We start from the raw sequence: 26,323 nt of genomic DNA, 5'->3' as shown, positions 1-26,323 counted from the left end.
TGGGATTCTACCAGCCCAGCTGCCCTTCCTATGCTCTGTCAGTCTCAGGGCAGCCGTGCTTGGAAGATAGTCATCTCTGGGGACCAGGAAGCTAATGTCCTTAACTGCCGCCTGATTTCTTTTGGTCCCAGACTCATTTTTTCAGGTCTTGGATTTATTAGCATCATGGACTTTTGATTTCTACAGGCAGACCGTAAAGTAAGGCATTCCTAGGGCAGGCTGGAAACATCAGAGTGCCGGAAGGCTCTCTCTTCCTAATCCCGAGCTTGTTCACGTGTTCACCCAAGCCTTCGTATTTCCCAGGCCGCATCAGTCGGCTTGCCTTCAGAGGGATGAGTAAGCTGCTGGCCTCTACTTTTCTCTCTTCAGGTACGTGCTCTATCCCTTGGACCTGTACAATGACAGCGCCTACTATGCTCTGACCAAGTTTAAGAAGCAGTTCCTGTATGATGAGATTGAAGCCGAGGCAAGTGACATACTTCTTTTGTTCCTGTAATCTTATTCCGAGAGTCTGGACTTTTTAAATCTTTAGCTGTTGGCACAAAGTGGGCTGTCTTAGTCCATTCAGGCTGCTGTACCAAATAACCACAGACTGAGTGCCTTATAAACAGCAGAAATGTATTTCTCACTGTTGTGGAGGCTGGAAGTCTAGATCAGGGAGCCAGCACTGTTGGGGGAGGGCACCTTTCTGGGTCACAGACTTCTCCCTGTATCCTTGAGTAGTGTAAGGCATGAGGGAGCTCTCTGCGATCTCTCTTTTTTTTTTTTAAGATTTTAGTATTTATTTTAGAGAGAGAGAATGAGCACGTGGGCACACAAGTGGAGGGAGGGGCAGAGGGAAAAGGGGAGACTCTCAAGCCAACTCCAAACTGAGCACAGAGCACAGCATGGGGCTCAATCTCACGACACTCGATCTCTTGGACACTTAACCGACTGAGCCGCCCGGGTGCCCCCAGTCTCTCTCTTATAAAGCACTAATCCCATTCATGAAGGCTCTACCCTCATGACCTAATCACTTCCCAAAGGCCCCACTGTCTATTACCATCGCTTTTGGGGATTAGGATCTCAACATATGAATTTTGGAGCAACACAAACATTCAGACCATAGCAATGCAGGATCCATGACTTGTTCTGGAGAGTGATCTCTTTTTATGACTTTTTTTTAAGATTGTAGTATAATTGACACCCAGTGTTCCATTAGTCTCAGGTGTACAACACAGTGATTCTGCAACTCTGTATGTCATGCTATGCTCACCACAGTGTAGCTCCCACCTGCCCCCATACAATGCCATTATAATATCATTCCCTATATGGAGAGTGATCTTTACAAATCATGATCATCAAACGTATTAAGGGATGGCCAATGATAGAACTGCATGGGTAAAATTAATTTTCTAATGGGTCTTTTATGGTTGGATTATTTGGTTAATAATAATAATAACAGCAATATTGTGTATCAGTTATTATATATTTATAACTTGCCAGGCGCAGTGCTAAGCACTGGAGAGAGAACGACTTTTTAAATAACCTTTTCAGCAATTTAAAGAGCTATATGCTACTATCTGTTTTACAGATAATAAATCTTAGACTTGAAGTGGTCAGCTTTCATTACTCCAATGTCACACAGCTTCCAGTGTCACTTGCTAGTACTGGTAGGACTAAAGTAACCATCCTTTCAACTATGAAGCTATTTATTAGAGAGACACTCAATGGCTTTATTTCTGTAATGGTCAGGACAAGCTAGGTTATGCTGCAGTAACAAATAATCACAAATTTTTAGTACCTTAAAATCAAAGGTTTATTTCTCCCTTATGGGTGGGTTGGGGGCTCTGGTCCATGTAGTCTTCAATTTGGGACCCATGTGGAACATTCACTAATTGCCATGGCAGGGGGAGGTGTTACTGGTACTTCAAGCTTCCACCTGGAAATGACACGTGTCATTGGTCAAAGCAAGTCACGTGCCTGCACCTCCTTTTCAGAGAGGAGCAAGGAAGTACAATCCTGGCACCTGCATGAGGCCAATGGGAGTGGTGGCTACCGCAGTTTCTCAGTTTTGCCTTCTGGGATCTGGAATGATAGTCCGGGTTCTGCTTAATTGCATGGGGTCTATAAATACAGACTGAGGCCAATTAGGTAAAAATATCATAGAAATATAAAATTCTTATTTATAAAGGAAAGACATGACATTTTAGGATTAGCAAGAAAAGCTAGTAGAGATGCTGCTTGCCTCCTCTACCCTCCGATTTCTATGGGATTTGAAGACCTTGGTGGACCCCAACACAGATCTCTTCTCCTGAGCACAGACTTGGGAAGAGAGATTCTAGGAGACAAGTGAACTGGTTGCATCTCAGCTTTGACAACTCCATGTTCTGACAAGATCTCATATACTTGTGTTCTCCAACAGGTTGAAAACAAAACAAATCTAGGGTGTCATGTGGCCAAGTGAGATTTTTTAAATAAATGGAAAGAAAGCACACAGCCAGGCCCTGGGTAACATTTGAGGGCATGGGGCCAAAGTATACATCGAGACCCACAAGTTGTGACCTGCCCCGTTTCTCTCCCCATCGCCCAACTCTGTTCTGCACGATGAAGGGCCTCGTGTGTATGTGTGTGGATACCCAGTTGTGTCTGCCACCACTGCCCACAAACAGTGACCCCTTAGCTAAACCTCAACCCTAGAGGTACATACACCTGCTGTGCAGTCCACCCTCAGGGATGATCCCAGGGAAAATACCAGACAGGCCTGGAAGGGGCTTGGGCTCTTGGGGCAAGGATACTCAAGGCTGGTTCCAGAAGGGGAGCTTAGGGTATGACTAGTGGGCACCCCCACCTTGACTCTGCAGGTTCTTCAACTGGAGGAAGGCCCAGTGGGGGCCCTTGAAGCATGAATTCCAGAGCAGAGAGGCCTTGGTCATCTGCAAATGAGGGCAGAACTGCACATAGCTCTGTGTTGTATGTTCAGAATAACATTTGGCGTGTAAAATCAAAGATACGGGAGCTCTTCAGATAAAGAATTATCCTTCCACAGCTGCGAATTTGGTGAGGGAAGCATGGAAGATCAGTCACCTAAATATGCTCTGTTCCCTTTGAAGTCCCACGGCGCCCTGCCACCACCACATCCCCAGGTCATTAAAGCCCCACCCTCGGCTGTTTCTTGTCCTCAGTGGACAGTTTGGTTTTGATCCAGTGTCTGACATGAACTTCTTACCTAAGCCTCATGGTCTGCCACCCATGTGATGAGACACTGAAATGGCAAGATGATCCCATATTCATTAAGAACCAAAGGTTTCTAAGCTAAGTTTGGAAAAAAAAAAAAAGAGATTTTTCAGTTTCCAAGCACCATCAACTTCTTCCTTTGTCAAGGAAGGGCAAATAAAATGAAAGGAAAAGATGAGAAAGTCTAGCAGGGAAGAGGGTGGGTGGAATGATGGGAGCAATTGCAGGATATGAAGAGCTATCTTGCCTTCCCCCTGGGCGGGCCACCTTGGAACATCAAGGTTCCTCAACAGCTTTTTGAACTTGGCCTTCTCTGTGCCTAACTAAGGGCCTTGAGAACGAGGGATTAAACTTCTTAACTTACTTAACCACAGGATCTTCTTTTTTTGCTCCTCGAAGTATCTTGCCCCACAGCACACAATACTGCCCAGCTGACCCCTTGCAGCTGTGTGCGCTTTCTGTGCTAAAGCTAGAGATGCACCGCTGACATTCCTGCTTCTGTGTCCCCAGGTGAACCTGTGCTTTGATCAGTTTGTCTACAAGCTGGCGGACCAGATCTTTGCCTACTACAAAGCCATGGCTGGCAGGTACGAGGGTCCCGGGGCTGTGAGCAACAAACGTTCGTAGCCTGCCACCTGTGAGACATGGTTTCCTATCGTAAAACCTCTCTTCTTTAGCCCCTAAGGAAATTTGAGTGATTCCATGGGCCTGGACTGGGTGCTAAAATATAGGAGAAAGGAAAATAGGCAGGTTTGGTGTTGCCCCTCATGGAGCTCACAGTCTAGGAGGGATATCAGACGTTAATACAAACTGATGAGAGCACAGTGGCAAGGGAGGTTGCATGCTCCCCGTGAAGGAAACATTCATGGGAGTATGGAAATCTATGACAGTTAAACCTGCACTAGTCTTTGGGGTGAGAAACTGGAAAGGCTGTCCTGAGAAACTAACATTTGAGCTCTTACCTGAAGTTGATAGGCATTAAATAAAACTAAGTGAAGGATGGGTCGGGAAATTGCAGGCAAAGGAAATGCTTGTGCAAAGTCCCTGGGGCAGAAGTATTGTACTGACAGCATGCCTATTCCATAGGACAATTGAGACCATTAATGTGAATCAGTGCATGTAAATGCCTTGTCCACAGACCACAAGAGGAGACAAGTTGCACGATAAAGCTGGAGAGGTAGGCAGGGCTCAGATGATGGGGCTTGTAGGCATTTCCCTAGGAGGAATCGAATACCACAGGATGATATCAAAAGTATGACAGGAACTGGATTCAATTTTTATTTTTAAAAATTTGCCCTTATTAAAAACAAAAATGTGAAGAATGGATTGGTGGTGAGCAAGAATAGGTATATAAAGGCCAGATAGGAGACCGGTGAAGCAGTTGGGGTAAGACACTTGTCAAGTGTTGGAGGCTTGTTGGTAGTGCTAGTATGTGTTGATTGAGTAAATTCCTGGGTTTCAAGAACCCATAACAGTACTGGTCAAGAAAAACCTCAAAATAGGTATCTATCTTCTTATTGGAAATCTAAATGTACAAACCAACAATGTCAAGAATAGTTACTTAACTGTCATAAATTACTTTTCTTTCCACACAGAGAATTTCCTTCATTTTGCTTTGACAGCTAGAATTGCTCTGACAGATTTCAAGTAGGAGGTGACATCAGAACGCACCGGTCTCTGTTAACACAGAATGCGTATTAAATGAAGTGAATGGCTCTTGATGATCGAAAGTACAAAGGATGTACTTTCAGGGAAAACGCAGATTACACAGCCTTCCACAAAGTAGTCACTTAGCAAGTGTCTGGGTTGAATAGGATGCCGTTTTAACAGTGAGCTAGGCTTCCAGTGTCTCTAAGATGATTATCATTTCAAATATGCTATATACACAAACTCTGTAGATCCTCTGGTCTGAAATAGATGGGGCTGGGTATTTGAAAACCATCCCCAGTTATGTTTACTGGCCTTATGTAACTTTTATTCCTTGCAGTGTCCTGTTGGATAAACGTTTTAGGGCCGAGTGTAAGAATTATGGAGTCATCATTCCGTATCCACCGTCCAACCGCTACGAAACATTGCTGAAACAGAGACACGTGCAGGTGCGGTGAAGAAAGCCAGAGGGCAGGTGGAACTGGCTAGAGAGTAGCCGTGAAGTTAGCGGGGAGATTGGAGATCAGGACTGCATACTCTCCGCCCTGCGTGCCGCCCATGTGGACTTCTGAGCATGAGTGTAGCCCAGCCTCGGAATCTTATAAGCAATAAAGAGGCATTGGCATCCTGTGGTTCAATTTCTCGGCTTCTCAGTCCACCTGCAGCTTGCCTCTGGGGAGTCGTGGCCACCAAAGCCTTTGTCCTCTTGTCATAAGCCATGGCTCACTTCCTTCCATGGGGACTGCCGCTCAGAAATGGGTAACTGTTCCTGAGCAGGGCCCTCATGCTGGTCTAAGTGAAGGCGGGCTGCTTCGTGCTTTGAAATGAAGCATGTCCACTAAACCCACGCTAGAAATTAGTGTGTTTTTGTGGAGTTGCTTTTTGTTCACATTTGACCCCAGATGTAGCGGCAATAAATGCTGCCAGGAGCTCAGACACAGATCCCTGCTTAAAAATGTTAGTGTGAGCCAGGCAGGCAAAATACGAGATGCTCCAGCCACCTGACTCCTACACCACGTTGTCAGCCACTTGAAGCTGGTATGGCCTTTATGCCGTGACCTCTGCGCTTGGTGTGTGGGCCACGGTGTTTGTAGGGAAGACCCAGGTGAAGGGCCACGGCTGATAAGTGCCCCAGGTGAAGAGGAAGGGGTTACCCTGGAAACCCTGGGCATTTTCATTACCATGAGAAATCAAAGGGAAATGGAGAATAATGAGAGAGAAAAGAACATCTTCATCTCTCAACAGCAGGAGCTCAGTGCTTTTCCTCCAGCCTCTCAGGAAATTACAGCCATCAGTTACTGATGCAGCCAGAATTAGCCACAGGACATTAAATACTGAGGGCTCCATGTGTGCACAAGGTAGCTGCCAGGGATCCTAGTCAGTTGGTAGAAAATCTCCCAAAAGGGAGATAGAAAAAGAAGTAAAATAGTTAAGAATAATCCTTGGACACCTAGCAAAGTACAATGCACACAGCAGGTACTCAATAAATGTTTATTGCTATTTGCATCGCATCTGTGATAATGCCCACACGTGTGTGCCCTGGTGGAAATTAGCATAAGTTCTGTTTTCCATCCAGTCCTTCATTCTCGTGCTTCTGTACTGATCCCCATAAAGGCACGCAGTAGGCCCTTGCTGAGGGAGCTGCTACCCTCTTGTGATTGGTGGGGCACGGGACCGATGTGGGAAGGACCTCATAGCTAAATTTAGGATGTCAACATTGCATGGGGTGCCGGAGCCTGTCCTGAGCCTTTTCCTACAGGCTGGATGAATCCTGTTTTTCCTCAACTTCTTATATTTCAAACTTAAGTTGAAAGAATAACACAATGAACATATATATACTCTACAGGCAGATTTGTGATCATTAATATAGTACCACATTTGCTTTACTTTCTCATATGCATATTTTTTCTTTCTTGCAAATACAGTAAAAAAAAATAGTTAAGAATAATCCTTGGGCACCTAACAAAGTGCAGTATATGAATATGTGTGTGTGTAAATATATAAAGTATAGGTAAATAGTATATAAATATATAAGTAGTGTATAGTATATATATTATAAATATAACATATAGTAAGTGGTATATAAATAGTAAATTAATACGTAAATAGTAAATATATGTAGTATATAAAGATATAGTATGTGTAAATAATTTATAACAATACATATATATGTAACATTAAATTATATATACGTTTTAAATATATGTACTCTTTTTCTCACCCGTTTGAGAGTAAGTCGCAGATGTCATGACACTTTACCCATGAATACATCAGCATGTATCTCCTAAGAATGAGGACATTCTCTCATAATCAAGATAGAATGATCATACTCAGGAAATTTAACAATACTGTTTTCTGCATAGAGTCCTCATTTGTCCCAGTAATGTCCTTTTGCTTTTAATCCAATTTCTTATCAGTGCATTGCATTTAGTTGTCATGTGCCTGCGAGAACCTTAAGTAACTTTTCTCTCCGTCTCTTCCATGTAGTTGTTGGGTAGATCAATTGACTTGAACAGACTCATCACCCAGCGCATCTCAGCCGCCATGTATAAATCCTTGGACCAGGCCATCAGCCGCTTCGAGAGTGAGGACCTGACTTCCATTGTGGTAAGAGACTGGGGGCCCATGGGAGTTCTGATCTGGGAGTCCTTAGACCTGAGGCCTAGTTGGAGGTGTTGTTAGCTTAGTACTGAGCTGGTTAAAGAGAAGCAGTGAGTTTCTTCCTAACTGAATGGAGCAGGTAAAAAAAAAAAAGAATGAGTGATCTTACCCTCTTCTTGATTGCCTTGAGATCTCTGACATGGTCAACCCTGGGGCACAGTTGCTTGTCCTTTGGGTTACCACAGAGCTGAGCAAGTACAGGGAAGGTCCTGAGAAGCTAGGGAATGTTGCACGACAGGGTGGGCATCGTGGATGTGCAGTATAGGGCCCAGAAGGGCTCCATGCTGGGTTTAATTCTCTGCCATTGCCATCCTGAAATTCTTAATTTTTTAACAAGGGTTCCCACATTTCCATTTTGCACTGGGACCTGGAAACTATGTCTTTGGTCCTGATACACAAGCAGGGAGTAGGCCTGCTCCCTTCTAGTAAACAGCAATTTGAGCTACTCTCTGCTAACTCTTCCTCTCCAAGAATTAGAATAAACTTGATTGACCAGTCCTGATGTGAATCAAAGGAAGACTTTAATGCTTTCAAAAGCAGATGAGTAGAAGAAATGAGAGAAATAGAAAATCACCATTAAAATGCCACAGTGACAGTTTTGGGCAAAATCCAGCAAAGGATGCTAAAATTAGTAGGCAGACCTTTGAGAAGAATATTTTATGGTTCCTCTTATTACGAGGTCTCTAAAGTAGTCACATTCATAGAGACAGAAAGTGGGATGGTGATTACCGGGGACGAGGGAATTGGTGTATGGAGTTTTGGTTGAGGGAAATTAGGTTCTGGAGATGGACGGTGATGATGGTAGCACAGTCATGTGAATGAACTGAACGCCACAGAACCATACACTTAAAAATGGTGTCAGTGGTAAGTTTTCTGTTACATATATTTGACCACAATTTTAAAAATTACCAGAAATTAAAAAAAAAAAAAACACAACTAAGAAGCAGCAGGATTCTTGCATAGTCTCAAACTATCTCCTTCAAGATATTTATTAACTCCAAAAGGAAGATTAGTAACTTTACAGTGGGAACACCATCTTAACCAAGCATCAAAGGTCAACAACACCAGTAATAATATATATTAATGTAACCCCTGCTGGTATTCTTCTGTGGTATTCTTGCCGAAATGCATGTTCTCAATTTAATCCTGAGAAAATATCAGATAAACCCCAATTAAATGGCATTAAAAAAAGGAATGATACTTTTCAAAAGCATCCAGATCATAAAAGACAAAGACTGAAAATGTTAGTGATTGAAAAAAGACTAAGAAGAATGACAACTAAAGGCAATGTGGGATTCCAAATTGAATCATAGAACAGAAAAAAGGACCCTCGTGGAGAATCTGGTGAAATCTGAGTAAGTGTGTCATTTAGTTAATAGAATGGGACCAACGTTAATTTCCTACTTTTGATAATTATGCCATGGTTATGTAAGCTGTTAACATTGGGGAAATTGGGTCAAGGATATGCAGGAACTCTACTTTTTCACTTACAGAAAAGTAAGTCTAAAATTATTTCAAAATAAAAAAAAGTATTTTTTTAAATGGACAAAGGGGTTAGAAAAGAAAAAAAGTGACTAGGGACTAGGGCTCTAGAGTCAGAAAGACCTTGGGTCCTACTCTTGGCCCTGCCACTTACCAGGCGGCTATTTTGGCCAGTTACTTAACTTCTACAAGTTCATTTTCCCATCTACATGATGGAGGAATATTAGAAATCATAGTATAACGTTTTTATAAGGATGACTTGCACTTAATAAATAATAGCTTATGAAAAAAATGAGAAAAAGAAAGGAAAAAAGATGAGAGGAGCATAAAAATTTTGGGCTACAGTGAGACATTCTCAGGGTGAATTTTCAGCAGCATTTCCTGTGGGGACTTGCCCCCAGCTACCCACCTAAGTCCTAGGTCAGTTACTTTAGGAGACTATCATATAGCACATGTTCTGGGAGATCTATTTTAAGAAGTAGATTTTTCTTGGAAGGAAGGAAGAAAAAGGAATAGATTTTTCTTTGTTTATGCCAGAATGTTAGCAGTGATGGGATTTTTGTTTTCATCTTTGTTGTTTATCTGTAACTTCTAGCTGTCCAGTAATGAATGAGCATATCTCATGGAAAAACTGGTCTGGGGTGTGTGTGGGTGTCCATGACCTCTTCCCATCCCTTGAAAGGCACTGAATGTTCTTTTAGTTAAGAACAAAATCAAAACAAGCAGTGACTGCCCGTGTTTATCAGGTGAGGGCGGCAACCCCCAGGAGAGCAGGCACTCCCTGTAAAGCCCATGAAGAGGAGACCCCAGGGATGCTCTCTCCTGTGGGAGAGGCCCTACTGACCTTGGCTGAGAAGCTTCTGCCTCTTCTGAGAAACAGCCCGAGGAATCTGCTCCCTTCAGCCCTTCCCTCCACCTTGGAACCTCTGTTCTGAGATGGGAAGGCGGCTTGATGATGCCAAGCTGGGAGGGTGGCAGAGATTTCTTAAGTCAGCCGTCCTCACCCAACACAGCTGAGCAAACAGATTCTCGGAGAGATCTGATGCTGAATTTGAGGGCTGGCAGCTTGCAGGCTGTGTTTTGTTTAGGCTGCAGAACACATTTGAAATTTTGAGCCAACATTTAACATTTGGAAGAATTTGAATAAAACTGCAGAAGCTTTGGCAACACCACACCAGCCATTCCAGATGGCAGCGATCGTCTAGAAATGACTAGATCATCCAGTCATCCCGGCTGCACTCTCTTCAGCTTGCCGCCAGCCTCATTGGTGCACCTTATTCCCGTGTGGGACCTTCCATGCCCCGCTGCACCTGACTTTGAGACCCCTGGTCTTCTCACCTGCCTGGGGCCACAGAGCTGGTGAGCAGTCCGGTGTGGCTGACACTCAGCTTTTCTGGTCCCCATCCAAGAGCTCTTTCCACTCCTTCACAGAAGTTGCCCTGTTAGGTGTTTTATTTCCCCAGTTCTGCTTCTCTACGTTGCCCCCAGTAAACCAACTCTACTGTAGAAAACTGAGACCCTCTCAGAAGGCACCAGAACCACTCACAAGGCCTTTTCAACCTGCGCCAAGCTTGATGCACTGAGCTCTGCATCCCAGAGGCAAGTGCCCTCTTATGATTTGAAGACTGGAATAACCTGGCTGAGGCCAAAACAGGGCTTGGATTACCTGTCAGAAACCTTGGTACGGTTGTATGGCAGGATGGCAGGAGAAGTGGACCTGCGTTTCCAGCAGCCCCACATCAGCAGCGTTGAGAACTCCCTCCTTCGGTCTCCCTATAAACGCCGACACACATTTGTGAGACTGTTAAAATCACAGAACATTCCCTGGTTTTTTGCTTGCAGTTATCTTCTTGGTAACATGGCACCTCAGTGTGCCATGGGACTCAGGGAGCTTAGAAATAAAATCATTGGCATTTATTCTATTTATTTTATTTAATTCATTTTTTTACCCATCCAAAGTGAATGGGCACAAAGTTAATAGTCCACCTGGGTAGGCCCTAAGAGACAGAAGCAGAGAGGTGATTCGGTATTTCTGCCCTTCGTTTACTTCATGGTGCACAATGACTGGAAACTTATTCTTCCAGCTGCCATTCCAGAATTAAAATCCAGATTTCGACCTTCTTTTGAAAGACTGTGAGCTCTGTCATCACTGAGCCCATTCTGAGGAGGCAACAACTCTATGGAGTTAAGTAGCAGCTCCCCCGTCTCTGGGCAGACATTTTGCCACAGACAGCCCAGCTGTAGGAGTCCCTCCTGCTCCTGCCTGCGTCTCTTCCCTGAGCTGGCTGGCCTCTGCAGCCACTGAAGTTTGCAAGCTTTGATCTACTTCTGCACCCCCAATTTAGAGCCATAGCATCTGAGTTTCAGAAAAACAAAGCTCCAAAATTGGAAGCATGGTCTGGGGCCTCCACCTGGCCACACTCTAGGCCCCAACTGGCATGAGGGATGCCTTGTGGCTGATGAGAGTAAAATTGATTCCCTGGTGTGGGACTGCACCCTATGACTGACTGTAGACACCTGAGCTCACTCTCCCAGCCATTAAAGCTGGCCCTCTGGCTGTCCCACCTCCTGGCCGCCCTCTGGTCAACTGCCCTTGCCAGCATTCGTGGAGTTTTTATATTGTCAGACCATCTTTACTTTGATCATCATTACTGTTCAAGGGGCTCTCTTAGCAAATTGCTTCTTTAGTCCAGGCAACTCTATTATAGAGGCCCAAACGCGTGACTTGACGTCAGAAGACCTGGGATCACACACTAAACTGTGTTCTATGTTCCCTGTGTGACTTTAGGCAAGTTACTTCACCCTCTGAGCCTCATCTGTCCCCTGTATGAAACAGGGGCCGTTGTACCCATCTCAAAAGAGGGCTTGACCACAACAATATGGGAGTGTCCTAGAGCATCACAAAGAGGAATGGCTTCTCTCTCTGCACAAGGCTGTGCTTTGATTCTTTTTCATAGTAGCACAGCAAGGGACTAAAGCCAGCCCAAAGGGTTTCACTCTCCTTTTACTTGCCAACAAATGCAGTGACCTGTTGTGTCTGCATATTGTCCACTTTGGTCCCATTCTCTGCCTGAAGGTAGGGTTCCCAGCAGTCAAGGCCCACAGCTCACGTGAGTCCTCGGTCCGTGGCTTTCAGCTGCACCTTTGCCAACATGTAAGCAACCCGGTGACTGGCAGACCCAGGAGGAATCCAAAGGAGGGGGCATTCTGCCCCCAGCTAGTTTTAAAATTCCTATAGTATACAACGGTTAAGAATATGGACTTTGGAGCTCAACTTCCTGGATTTGGAGTCAAGTGATTCAACTTCTCCAAGCCTCAGTGTCTCTAATGCATAAAATAAGGGTTTTTTTGAGCATTAAATGAGTTAAGACACATTAAGTGCTGAGGATACAGTTCGGCGTATATTAAATTGAATCACATGAAACTACTCATATTCAATGGTGTTTAACCTGAAAACCAGTAGTTTCATGTGGTCTGACCTAGTAGTAAGGCCTTCGCGAGTGATAACTCTCAGGATGGCTCTCTGCACAGCCGAGACAGCTCTCGTGACAGCCAGTCACACCTTCCTTTTGTTTACTTGCAACACTGAGAAGCAAGCTTTCTCCTCACCAGTATGGAGACTGGAAAGCAAGCAGGCATGCTCTCCACCCAAGGGGGTCCAGACAGGGCAATCATACATGGTCTGTGGCCCCCTTCTCAGAGCAGGTACGCAGCTTTCCTCCGCACAATCTGGGAATTCCTCCTCTGAAGAAGGGCATGTTGTCACATGCCACCGCGGGAGCCTAGTCTCCACGTCGGCAGTCGGGAGCTTGTCTGAGGGGCTCTCGCCCACATGAAAGGAATCTGTAAGATGAAGCGGGGCACGTGGGGTGCGTGTGAGGTGTATGTGTACGTCCTCAGCAGCCGTGGGCTCTCTCTGGCAGGAGCTGGAGTGGCTGCTGGAGATCAACCGGCTCACACACCGGCTGCTGTGTAAGCACATGACCCTGGACAGCTTCGACGCCATGTTCCGGGAGGCCAATCACAACGTGTCCGCCCCCTACGGCCGCATCACCCTGCATGTCTTCTGGGAGCTGAACTTTGACTTCCTCCCCAACTATTGCTACAACGGGTCCACCAACCGGTAAGGGAGTCCCTGTGCAGAGGGGGCTGGGGTGGGCTGGGGGCCAGGGAAGGGGTTCCTTCCTGTAACAGGTGTCTTGTGGAGTCCCTCCTGGCTGGAGGCTCTGTGCTGGAGGCAGGGATGCCACCATGAACAAGCCTGCCTCTGAGAGCCTTCAGGCAAGGAGGATGCTGGTGAAAAATGGAAAGAGTGAATCTGCAGATGGAGGAAAGCCCCAGTCATGAGAGAGAAAAACACCACCACCTGATCCAGCCTGGGAAGTGATGGGAACCTCAAGAGAGGCTTCCTCCTCTGACAAGTAATGCTTGAGCAGAGATGTGAAGGATAAATAGGAGTAAATAAGGTGAAAAGACAGGAGAAGAATATTCCAGACAGAGTCTCCAAGGAGCCGAGAGTACGTGGTGAGGGTGGAGCCGATGGGAAGAGGCGGTGCCATGAAAGATAGCGCAGGACCCAGAAGGAAGCAGGAGCTGGCTGTGCGCTACTCCATAGTCCAACCTAGGAGCATGCATGGTGCTTTATGAGCAGATGGTACTTTTATGACAATATCCACATACATGAATACGTTTGTGCAAAATAGGCACACGCACGCATGACAAAGTGGCGAATGTCTCCTGCAGGGTGCACACAGCCCTGCGTCAGCCACCGAGGTGAGGACAAGACCTAATCCCTTATCCTCACAGAAGTTCAAAACCTGATGGAGGATGGGAGATGTGTTCACCCACAAAACAAGTACATTAGGTTACACAAACATGCGTGTGTTTACCGGTCCTCTCGGTACCCTCAGGGCCTGGCTCAATACTATAATTTAATACATTATAGTATTAAATAAATGTGTGCTGAATGAATAGAAGGACCTGGGAGGAAACCACACATGAGCCTGATTCCACACGTTTAGCAAGACAGACTTTTGGTTCTGTAAAGATCTGGGACTTTGAATCCTCTTGAGCAGAGGTCTGCAGGCCATCGCCCACAAGCCACATCTTGTTGCCAACTGTCTCTGTACAACCCAGGAGCAAAAAATGCTATTGACGTTTTTGAATGGTTGGGGGAAAAAATCCAAAAAATTATAGTTTGATGACAAGTGAAAAATCATTTGAAATTCGTAAAGTTTTACTGGAACCCAGCCATGCTCATTCATCTACAGTTATTTATGGGCGCTTCACGCTACCAGCACAGTTGAGTAATGGTGACAGAGACAATCTGGCTTGCAAAGCTGAGAATACTTGCTATCTGGGCCTTTACAGAAAGAGTTTGTGGAACGCTGCTCTTAAGAAGCCAACCTGGGTGGGGCGGGGGGAAGGATCAGAGCCCCAGAGAAGGCCATTTGCAGGTCCAGCCAGTTGTCTTTCTTGCCTACTGTCCTTGTGAGCAGCCATAGCCCAGAGGCTAGCCTGGGAATCTGGACTATGGTTTTCCCACCTATGGGAAGGAGACAGGAGGTGAATGAATGGGTGTATGTCATAAGAGTTTAGTACCTTTATAGACAACCACCTAGAAACACTGAGGTTGCACCTGGTCAGGAAGGGCTCCAGCTGGGTTGTGTCCCGTGAAGAATGCTCTCAGGACCCAGTTAACTACCGCCCCTTCTCTTTTCCTCCACTAGTTTTGTTCGAACTGCCATTCCTTTCACCCAAGAACCGCAAAGAGATAAGCCCGCCAACGTCCAGCCTTATTACCTCTATGGATCCAAGGTGAGTAGTCCTGCCTGTGTCCTACTCCTAAGACTAGTGAGCAAAGGCAATTAGAAAAGTGTTCCCCAAATCAGAAAAGTAAAAAGGTGCAGAGATAGAGAGACAGCAGGGAGATCCAGGCAGAAACAACTGCGAGTATATTCATCTTTATTTGTGCACAGCTAGCCAGGATGCGGGTGAAGCAGACCTGGCAGGGGTGGTTCTTGGGTGGGAATTAGTTGGGGGGATTTCACTGAGGTGAGCAGGGACATAGGTGCGTGGGGCTTCTCATCTTCATCCTCTCTCCTCCTGTTGCTCAGTTGATTCATTGCAGTATGGTCGTGTGATTCTGGGATTTTGTGTTCCAGAAAGGCAAGCGTTTTGCCAGCAGGAAGCAATTGGGAAGGTGGAGTTTTGAAGGAAATCCCAGAGGGCTGGAGCTAGAGCCGAGAGACAGGTCTTTTCCCATCTCTTTGCCGCTTTGTTCCCAATACACATCCTGACACTAACCAGGCCTCCCAGATGGTGCCCTGTTCTAGACCTTCCATCCTTTGCCATTCATTAAACAGACATTTATGAAGCGCCCACGATAAGCCAGACATGGGGCTAGATTCTGCATGCTGGGGATATATCAGAGATTAAATCGGACATCATCTCTCCCCTCCTCGAATTTCTACACCCATGGTGGGGACAGGGGGCAGTGTTCACAGAGTCTCACCAACACTATGATAGATGTAGGAGATCTACCTCTTACCCTGTGGGTTTGAAGGGGAAGTATGCCACTGTAAGAGCGAAACGTGTCCACAACAAAGCCAGCATTCTTCTTTGTGATAGAATTGAAATGGCTACCTTTGACCCCATTTTAAAAAAGTAAGCACAGATGGACTCAGAAGAACCACTGAATACATATAAGAAAAGGTACTCCTCCAGTTTGGGGAGCCCAAGATTGGGAAGTGTGGTGAACCAATGAGCTCCCACCACTTGGGCCTACAGGTGGGCTTGGAAGGTCTTGGGATGATGCTGGGACAGTGTAGATGTCCTCTCCAGGACAGCCAGTCTGGTCAAGGCAGCTTTCTCAACACAAGGGACACTCTGAGCCAGCATTTCGGATAGTTCAGACATGTCATTGAATGACTCTGACTCCAAAGCAAGAACAACACCTCCCTTTCCAAGTCTCTTACAAACCTTGTGATTATAACAAGGAGAAAGACACATTTATGTTGATGCTTATATGTCTTTAATACCTTCTCCTTTCCATTTTCCTTTTTCCTGGAAGCTAAGAGAGCAGACCTTAAGCTCAGAGTCTTTAGTAGGCAATCTAAGTGAATCTAAGTCAAACTTAATGTTATTTTGTTTTCATTATATTTATTCTTATGTCTCTTCTACTTATAGCAGGAGGGTGCTGGTTTTTCATTTATGGAGTCATATAAGTCTGTCTTTTAAAATAAGTTTAAGTTTTAAAAATGAGTCAATTTAAAGAAAAATATTGTTAATAATAGTAAAGATAGTCTGTGGTTTAAACAAAATGGAGATGGGGTACGAGATGGTATGTGATTGCCCGAAAGCTGGAAAACACTGTGAAGCAAGGCTTCTCAATCTTTCCAAAATAGTCCCCCCAACAGCAGAGGGGACTGGACGTCTGCCTCAGCTGACTGAATGCATAACCGGGAGAGCCCATTTTCAACTCAAAAGTTTCCTCAAAGTACTGTGTTTTATTAAGTCATGCAAATTTTGCTTTCTATACCATAATATATTCCTGTTTGTTTTAACATTAAAATAATGTTTTTCATTCTTAACTGGGCTCCCTTAAATGGACACTCCTGAGAGACACCATGTTTCCCCTTTGGCATACCGTGGGGGGTATATGCTTTCCAGCTTGAGAAGCTTTGTCATAGGGCCTTCATCCAACCCGGATGATCCACAAGAGCACTGACAGTTGAGGGGAGGCAAATGGGTGGTCTAGGGACACATTTTTACAAAAGATCTACTGTATGGAGGGCTTTAAGCTACACGACGCACGGGCTGCCTCCTCCCTACGTCTCACTCCCTAAAATGAGGCAGCACGGCAGGATGATCACCACCACCGCCCCTCAGCAAGGCACCCACGTCAGGAACATCCTGATTGGCGGCATCCTGGTCAGCTGCATCATCCTCGTTGGCTTCCCCTTCAGCTTCTGGTTCTGCTTCAGCGCCGGAGTTCTTGCGTGGCATTTCCACCAGGGGGAGCCCTTGCAGGTCTTCCTCTCTCTGCCCAAGCGCAGGGGCCTCCTCTGGCCATCTCACCAACCCATTGGCTTCCTCCATGTGGCCGGCTCGGTAAGACCATCGAGGCTCGTGGCAACGGATGCACCAGAACTGGAGGCAGATGAAAGCTAAGACGGCTGTGAAGCAGGCCAGTAGAATGGCCATCAACACCCACAGGGAGATTTGGGGGTCCACCAGGGAGCTCCCGGCTGCCAGTGGACTCTTATCCAGGGTATGGAACATGGTGCAGTAGTGCCTGTAGGGGAAGGCAGCCTTCTTGCAGCTGATGCACAGGAAGTAGAGAGTGGAAGGCGCGAGGTGTTCCAGCACCACGGAGCTGATTGTTCGGGGCACCTTCTCCTCGTGGTGGAAGCTGTAGCGCAGATAGCCGGAGAAGATGCTGTTCCAGTTGGGCCTATACATAATATGGTAATAGTCCTCCAGGCAGGGCTCTGAGGACGACCAGGAAATGATGGCTCCTGTATGAGAAACGTTCCCAACCTCGATGTTCATCCTGATTCTAGAACCAGAATCAAAGTGGAAAATGACATCCCCTATTGAAGCATTTACGTACGATATTCATAACCACCGTATATTGAGCATTCACGACGGGGACTAAGATTGCCCCTGTTTTACAAGGAAATGGAGGGCAAAGAGGTTCCGTTACTCAGCGAAGGCATAGCTGAGAGATAACAGAACACAGGTTCACATCAGGGCTGTCTCGTGTCACAGCCTGTGTCCTGCAGGCCTGATGTCCCCCAGCCTCATCCTGCCCTGGCTCCGATCCCTCAGATACAACATTGTTTCCAAGCCTTTAAAAAACGAAGAAAGGCCATAAAAGAAATGAGATAACCCGATTAATGTGCCCACATGAGTCACCACGGCTCTGCGACCTCCAAGTCAGACAATTATGTCACCTACAATATCCCTTCTGGACCTTCTGCTCGCAGTGCTGTGAGCTCAGTCATCTAGAACATTCTGCCCACTGCTTTTTTAGCCTCCCAGTTCTGTTGCCTGTGAGAGGAGATTTGCGTCATCACTCCTTGGCAGCTGATTTCTCCCCAAAGCCTCTGCTCATGTTTTGTTTCTTTGTTTGTTTGTTCAAGGCTGAAGGTACCCAGGAAATTAGTTGTGTAGGTCAAGGCAATCAGCTCCTAATACCAGCATAAACGCTGCTATTTAATACCCCTGGTACTGTGAGTGTTAATAATGATAGTAATCACCAACAGTTAGTGAGTGGTTGCTATGTCACATCTAGTATGTGTCATGCTAGATGCTCACATACCGTAATAAAGTTCCCTTAATCTTCATCAGGCCCTCTGAGCTAGATCCCCATTTTACAGATAAGCAGTCTGAGGTCACTCAGCTAATAGGTAGACTCAAAGCCACTTAACTGCTATATTTCCAAATGCAAGGCTGCTGGGTTTAGTTACAGCACGTTATTGCAAAATGAGGTGCTGGCACTAAGACCCAGTTGCTGTTTTTCCACAAATCAAATTAGCCCTCTTCAGATTAGCAGCGCTCCCACTTTGGTAAGAAAGCACCATCTTCAAGCTTTTTAGTTTCTCTCAAATGCTGTCTCTTTGGGAGAGAGAGTTTCCCCTCCACTGAATTTCCCCTGATCTAAAAATGAGGGGCAGCCATGTTCATTCAGCCTGTGTGTCTGTTCATGTACGGGTCTCACCCAGCCCTGTTCTCTGCCCTTCCTGTCTCACGTGAAATGCAGAAGCCTGCATTTTAGATTTTAATGACCCAGTAGAAACCCATCAGCCAGATTTTAACCTGAACTGGATGTGAAGCCAAACTGATTTCTGTTACAAGCTGCGCTCTCTCCTCCCTGCCCCCCTCCGACCTTCTATTTTCATGGCCGTTTCCCTAGAGGAGGTGGGCTGCAGAAAGATGCACAGCACTGAGCGATTTTTCAATCCTTGTTTTTCTTCTCTAAGGATGACAGTGAACTGAAATACTCAGGAAGGGGAAGAGTTCCCTTCAGTTTGGTTGGAAATTTCTTCCCAGAAACATGGGGAATGAAAGGGACAAGACAGGTGTGCTCAGACCCCTCCGGGGGAGGTCATTGCAAAGGAGACTGTTTGTGCCCCCTTCATCAGTCTCCCTTCTCATGACCTCCCCCATCCACTCCACCCCACCCATCCCTATAAACACACTTCTGACCACAATGAGAAGAGCTTAATTCATTTCTTATAATACAGAGGCAATGGCCTTTGTAAAGCCCTTCCATCAGGGGTGATCAGGAATCCTAGGGTTTTTTTTTCTCTTAAATATTTTCTCCTGTTTGCTTCGCATCTGCTGCTGGCTGTCTTTGCAGACTGAGTTCTCTACAGCAGACATTTTTAAGAGCTTTCTGGCAAGACACTGTGGCAGCATCTTCAGCTTTGGGGACCAGATCAGTCTCCCTTATTTGCTTTTCTTTCTCTGCTTGTTTCTAAATTCCCCCTATTTTTATCTATTCATATTGCCATTGCCTGGCCCTCCGCCAAGCAGAGTGTGAAAGGAAAAACCATTTCCATTTCCAAGAAGAGCCATTTATGTCCCTTACCTGATGCTCGCGGTGGATCTGGTTAGAACGCAGCCTGCAGAGGCAGAGACAGAGTGGACCAAAGCTGAAGGAATGGAGCCTTCTCCCCTCCTCTGCTCTGGGCTCTCCTTGATGCCTCTCTCGCCACTGTCTGAGTAATCCCACTGTCGCCCCCAACGCTCACGTTATTCATTTCTTCAGATCAGCATCATTCACCATGGCAACCAGCAGGCATCTGTACGCACGATGCTCTCAGGGACCAGTCTGGAAAGGATTTTGCCCACTGAGCGGAGCTCTCATTCCTTTGGCCAAAAAAAGGCAAACAGTCCTGCAAACTGATCCTCAGAGGTACTAATTCTTCCAAGGCTGCCAGATTTTCTCTCTAATTGGCTGGTGATCGTTTTTTGCCCCATCTAGACCCTCTTTGGACGATGGTCAAATGCAAAGATGCCCTTCTCAGTTATCCCACAATTAAAATAATTTTATCCCAAGCCATCCCACCCCTACCCCACCTCTATATCACCTTCTTTCTTCATTCTTGTCTCCTGTGGAATTCTCTATTTACATGACCCTGGTCAGGAGTCTTTTATTCTCTGGGCCTCAATTCCATCATCTATAAAGCTCTGGGCTTGGGCTAGATAGGGATGGCAGATGGAAAGCAGGAGTACTGCCCCTGCTCAGTCCTGAGCCCATGTCAGGCTTGCTGAACCGTCACAGCACTGGCACTGGGTTGATCTGAGTGTCCACCAAAATTCTGGTCTACCCAGAACCCCAGAGTGTGACCTTATTTGGAAATAGGATCTTTATACATTGAATTAGGTAAAGATCTTGAAATGATATCATGCTAGATTTAAGGGGAGCCCTAAATCCGATGACTGGTGTCTTTTTTTTTTTAAGATTTTATTTATTTATTTGAGAGATAGAGAATGAGAGAGAAAGAGGGCATGAGAGAGCGGAGGGTCAGAGGGAGAAGCAGACTCCCCACCAAGCAGGGAACCCAATGCAGGACTCGATCCCGGGACTCGAGGATCATGACCTGAGCTGAAGGCAGTCTCTTAACCAACTGAGCCACCCAGGCGCCTGACCGGTGTCTTATAAGACAAAGGAGAGGGAGGTTTATACGCAGAGGGACACGTAAAGACAGAGGCAGAGGTTGGAATGATGCTGCCATAACCAAGGAGCACCAGGTACCACCTAGAGCTGGAAGATGCAAAGAAGGAGTCTACCCTGGAGCCTTCAGAGGGAGCGTGGCCCTGCCAGCACCTTGAGCTGAGGCTTCAGCCTCCAGAAATGCGAGCTATTATGGTATAAAGACACCATGTTTTTGGTAATTTGGTACAGTGGCTCAGGGAAAACTAATACAGCACTCCTTCCACTTGGGCTCAGAAACACAAGCATCCCAAGAAACTGCTGATCAATCCATCACTTGGGGTTGACACGGGAAGTGGAAACTGCTTACTATTCCTGGATTGGATGGTCCCCAAAGTTCCTTTTCTTTGAGGAATCCTAACTCTGCTTCCATTTCCCACAAAGGTGTATCTCCCTCCGAGATTCTGCCACTTCCTGGTCCCCTCAACCTTGAAAGAATTTGTTGCCATCACTATTGGGGCCATCACAGAGCATGTCTGAAATATAAAGAGAATAAAGTTCTGTCATCTTCCGCCACCAAGTTTGTGGAAATTGGTGATAGCAGCTCCAGTGCAGACAGATTTAGACCTGAATTATTTTACACAAATTATGTACTTTTAAAAGTCAGGTGTTTTTTCTCTTCTTGGTTCTTGGCCAAAGTATCCAAGTGAACCCATGAAAGTCTCCTTGTGATTCACATGAGTGATAATCAAAAAGTTATGAAGAGTTTCCTAGTGAGCCACAGACCCTCCCCTGGCCAAGGGTCTCTGTGAGGCTTGGCATCTCGGGATGTCCCTTGATTAGACACTTGCTCTGTGGCTTTCCCATGGCATCAGGTCTTCCCGGGGGCCTGTCTAAACTCTGCTGTGATGTGTGCTAATGGCAACTCCCTGCCGAACATAAACGTGTCCTCTCCACAGAAAGGCCAGTGTGGTAGTTTGCAGGTACCTTTTGAAAAGGTTATTTTGAGGGAAATAAAAATACCAGACTCAGGAGGCCTGTGGAGCGACGAGATTGAACTCAAGCCTTTGCCACATAAAATGGGAATTTATTTTTAATGCTCCTGGATGCCATTTTTAACACTAAGCTCTTTATTTGAGAAGTTGAGACACTGAGAGAATGCGCGTGAGGCCTGGAAGCCTTCCTATTTCCCAGATCCCAAGAAAGGGGATGGCATTCCTCAGGCCATACAACTGATTAGTGGCAAAGCCGGGGTGGAAACCAGGTCCCCGACTCAAAGTGCTGGGTGCGTCCTGCCCCTTTGGGCCATCACCATCCACCAGCAGCACCCAGGGGAGCCAGGGCAGCCCTCAGGGTGTGAGATAAATCTTCCCGGAGCACTTGCCACAGGAGATCACATCCCAGCCAGACTCACTCTCTCTCCCCCTTCAGGGAGAACCCTCCTCCAGGGTATCCAAGCTGAAGCCTCTTCAGCTGGCAGCCCGGGAAGGCCCTGATTGGCTTGTACTGCTAGTAAATTATTGCCAGAGATCAGCCCTTCCTGAAGGTGGCAGCAAAGGGATGATGTGAGGGCATTCCTGGGGCATTCCTAGGCCCCAAAGCTGACCGGCACCCAGGAGAAGGTAGTCCTTCAGAGTGCAGGCCCTAAAACCCCAAGGCTGGGTTCAAATCCTGCCTGTATAGCCTTGGCAGATCCCCTCACTTTTCTATCCCATGGTTAATACCAAGAATCTCTGTCTAATAGTTTTGGAGCATGAGATGAGCCTCTCTCTGTAAGTGCTGGGCCTAGGAACAGCCATTACTCTTCAGAAGTCAAGGTCAGTGGACTAGAACCATTCCCGAGTTGACTGTAGCTTCATCCAGGAGTTGTAATGGGGAAGGTTTGCACCCTACGGGATGCTTCCTTCCTTCTTTTTTTTTTCTTTTGTAAAACAGCTTTGTTATTTAAAAAAATATATGTGCTCATTGTATATAAATTATAGAATACAGAAAGCCCAAAGATAGCAGTCAAACCTTACAACTCAGCAATAAGCACTGAGAACCTGTGCTTTGTCACTTTACCCAGGCAACAACTCTTTGAGGTAGGCTCCTATCACCATTGTGCAAAGGGGGAAACTGAGGCTCACAGCGGCTTATTACCTTGACCATCATCATGAAGTGGGGTTTGGCAGAGCTGTGCCACCTCCTGGTCTGTGGTCCTTAGAGCTGGAGCTCCTGGCCAGCCTCCCTGACTCGCTGCTCCTCTCCTGCGCCATTCTTCCATCAGGGCAAGTCAACAGGAACACTCACCTTTGCTCAGCTTCTCTGGAGAAGTAGAGATGGGACTTCACAGTTTAGTGGATTCCAGAATGATGGGAACGGACAAGGAACTAAAAGACCTCAGAGAGAACATCCAACCACCGGAATGCAGCCAGCAGAAGCAGGGAAACCATCAAATACATCTGGAGAAACGTATTCAGCGACTATTTCCTCTCCCTGCCCTAGAGTCTAGAGTCCACGTACCCCTGACCAAGAGCTTTGTCACTGAGGGTTAGAGGCAACACTCAGTGTCAAAAAATGTTTCACAACTGGTCCAGTAATTGAAACTAATATATGAGTCTAAGTTTTAAACATATTATTATTTAAGTAAAGTGAATTATATGGAGTCTATCATAAAACGGCCTTCTAGGTGACATAGATTGTCACACAAATCAGCCCTTAAATGATACCCATAATTTCCCAATAATTTTTCAGTCTTGAGAAATTCTTGGTGTGACCTTGTGTTTGGCGTGGTCATCACTAGCTAAATGATGCCCCCGTCTAAGCCATGATTTGACCTCAGGGAAATTCATCACACTCTTGCAGTGCTTTCTCCTTTAAGTCATAGTCTGTAAGACCTAGAGCCCAGTGCTTTGCTGCATCCAGCTGAGTACATCTCAGCTGGGTCCATGCCTTGCTACCGGCACTTCCCACTGTGGCCTGCCCAGGGATATCTGCGTCAGCCCCACCGACAAGACCACCATCAGCGCCACTGGCTCTGCTGGTGAAATAGCATTTCATGTTTCTTTTCACTTAGATTCCACCTCTGCTAAATGGGGGTGCTTGTACCTTGCCTTACCTGGTGTGGGAGGCTGATAATGCCCCTTAAAGATATCAGGTCCTAATCTTATAACCTGGAAATATTACTTTATCTGAAAAAGGGCTTTTGTAGATGTAAGTGAAGAACCATGAGATGGGAAGATTATCCTAGATTATCAGGATGGGTCCTAAATGCTATATCACAAGTGTCCTTGTAAGAGGGAGGCAGAAGGAGGTTACACACATCTCAGGAGATTGGAGGGAGGTGGGCTGCAACCAGCCATCAGGAGCTGGAAGAGACAAGGAATGGGGTCTCCCCTCCAGCCTCTGGAGGAGGTATGGCCCTGTTGACGCCTTGATCTTAGCTCAGTCATACTGATTTGGCTTCTGGCTCCCAGAACTATGAGAGAATGTATTTCTGCTGTTTTACTAGATTTGTGGTCATTTGTTATAGTTGCCACAGAAAATGGATACACCTGGGTAGTGATGAAGGAATTATCCGTAAGCTGAGCAGCATTATATACTTGTGTCTCATCGTACGGGTACAGGTTATTTCAAAAGTGATGACATCGGTTTCTTCCAAAACTTTTAGCATCTCTAGGTATTATAGCACTGGTACGATACCACTGAACAGAAGTTCGGTTCCTGTTCTCCCTCTTGCCTTCTCCTCTTGTCTTTATTCATGAGACAAGAAAAGGAGGAGCATCAACTCTTGAGGTCTCTAGAACAATTGCCTTGGATTTTTCAACCTCTGAGCTGAGAAGCCCAGCAAGGGCCCCAGATGTTGGAGACCCAGCCTACGGCTCACCACGTATCAAGAAGGGACAGACAGAAACATCAGCAAGCTATACTGATGCACTTGAAACTGTACCTCAGGGTTTATCAAGTCCTTTAACCCATTTTAGCCTGTGGGCTCTCCCCACAAGGCCTGCATTGCAGTTTTATTCATTTCTCAGTCTTCTTGCCCTGCAGGGATTTCAGAGAGTTGAGCTACAGCCTGAATTTAACCTGAATTAGGGGGCCATGTTTGTGTCCCTGGGCTGATGGGATTCGGATTACTCAAGGAACATTAGAGAAATTGTAACTAATATAGGAAATTAGAAACAGTTTTAACTCCTCTTAGGATCTCTGAAAACAGGGATTGTGATTCCAGAAAGCAGAGATGCAGATTGCTTGCAAATTCAGTTTGCCAAATAAACAGGCCTTGTTTGGAGGGGCTGGCTGAGTTTACTATCAGTGAGAGGTAGAGCCCTGAGGACTTAAAAGTCCATATACAACACTTACAAATGATAAAAATGGTCACTTTTATGTGATGTATACATTACCAGAGGTTTTTTTTTTTTTAATCCATATAATAATACATTACAGCTCCCAGGATCTGCCAGATCAAACTCACCTTATCTTCTCTCCTTAAAATACTGTCCTGCCTTTTAAAAAAATAAAAATGCACATCTATGTCACATATTAAAAATATGGTTCTAGTTTCTGAATCAGGATTATTTCTTGAGATCTCACAAAGTTAGCTATTTTGTGCATTATGGATTTAAACAAGCTTGATTTGAAGTGAGAAATCCTAAATAGGGTACATGATTAGTTTGTAAGGCAGGCCAGTTGGATTTTATGTGAGTCAGCAAGATCAGTTCGGTGTAAGAGATGTGTATCAAGTTTCCAATGTCTCAAGTCCTGTTGCCTTCCTGTTTTTCTTTGCCAAACCTCAGAAAATGGCCAGGCTCCCATATTCCCACATTTTCTCAATAGGGCCCAGCCTCCTATTGAGCCAGCAGGTCAGATGGGTGCCCTGCGGGGGTGTGTGTGTGTGCATGCACTTTGCAACATGCCTGTGTGCTTCCTCTTGCATGGCTCTGGTATATTTTGGGGGTTGAGGGGGGAGTCAGGGGAGCTTATTCACTTAGGAGGACTTGAATTCTGCTCATTTCATGCTGATCCTTCCTGAGTGTGGGCCATCACCGGAGACCTAAATTTCTGGTCTTGACCAAAATCCAAGCCTGATGTCGGCACCTCAACAAGAGGCCTCTTCTGTGCCCTGAGCGGGTGTGTAAGAGGAATTCTTTACACCCCTGTGTGTGTGTGGTAAAACGATCCCAAAATTATTCTCCTTCTCAGCCCAGAACCGGGGAGGCTGCTGAACAGTTTCCATCTACCGGAATATATTTTTATTTGCACTCGCCACACGTGTTAAGGAAGACTTGGTCCTGGAAGCTCCTCGGGTGGGAGTGAAGGTTAAGACTGCTAAGGAGGGGCTCCGGGGAAGCCAGCACAGCAGCCAGGGGCTCTGAAGCGGAGTAAGCACATCTATCCAACCTTGGGCGCAGGCCGGCCTCCCTTCTAGCAACACTGTTTCTCAGCCTCCACTGGGACACTGGCAGTCCAACAACACAGTCTGTTGGACAGCTCCCATTTTTAGAGTGTTGTCAATATGGAGCACAATCTGCATTTTTGATGTGTTCCATCAGCTAGTCCCAGCTATTATGATCTCTGTCCCATCCCCACGTGGGACATGCCATGTGTTGTGTAAAATTGTACCCCACGCATGCACTCCCCTCTCCACATTCAGAGAACTGTGACTGTAGCCAA

General features: G+C 46.0%; 2 protein-coding genes across 4 annotated transcripts in view; one reads left to right on the top strand and one right to left on the bottom strand.

The window, feature by feature from the left end:
* CYFIP2 (cytoplasmic FMR1 interacting protein 2) overlaps positions 1-26,323 on the top strand; it is a 123,060-nt gene that overhangs the window by 53,983 nt on the left and 42,754 nt on the right. For all 3 annotated transcript variants that reach the window (XM_088023482.1, XM_088023483.1, XM_028106535.2), the window contains exons 18-23: positions 370-466; positions 3,727-3,803; positions 5,204-5,312; positions 7,351-7,470; positions 12,930-13,129; positions 14,736-14,823. In XM_088023482.1, the coding sequence (XP_087879608.1) occupies positions 370-466; positions 3,727-3,803; positions 5,204-5,312; positions 7,351-7,470; positions 12,930-13,129; positions 14,736-14,823 (691 nt within the window). The remainder of the gene's footprint in view (positions 1-369; positions 467-3,726; positions 3,804-5,203; positions 5,313-7,350; positions 7,471-12,929; positions 13,130-14,735; positions 14,824-26,323) is intronic.
* FNDC9 (fibronectin type III domain containing 9) lies at positions 16,824-17,559 on the bottom strand. Its single transcript, XM_088023484.1, has one exon. The coding sequence runs from the start codon at positions 17,557-17,559 to the stop codon at positions 16,843-16,845; it is 717 nt and encodes a 238-aa protein (XP_087879610.1). The 3' UTR covers positions 16,824-16,842.

This window comes from Eumetopias jubatus, unplaced genomic scaffold (assembly GCF_037043125.1).
Source record: "Eumetopias jubatus isolate StellerSeaLion01/CBP00866 unplaced genomic scaffold, mEumJub1_p1.0 scaffold_5, whole genome shotgun sequence".
NCBI lineage: Eukaryota > Metazoa > Chordata > Mammalia > Carnivora > Otariidae > Eumetopias > Eumetopias jubatus.
Note: the sequence above shows the minus strand (reverse complement) of the source record. Positions and strands in the feature narration are given on the sequence as shown.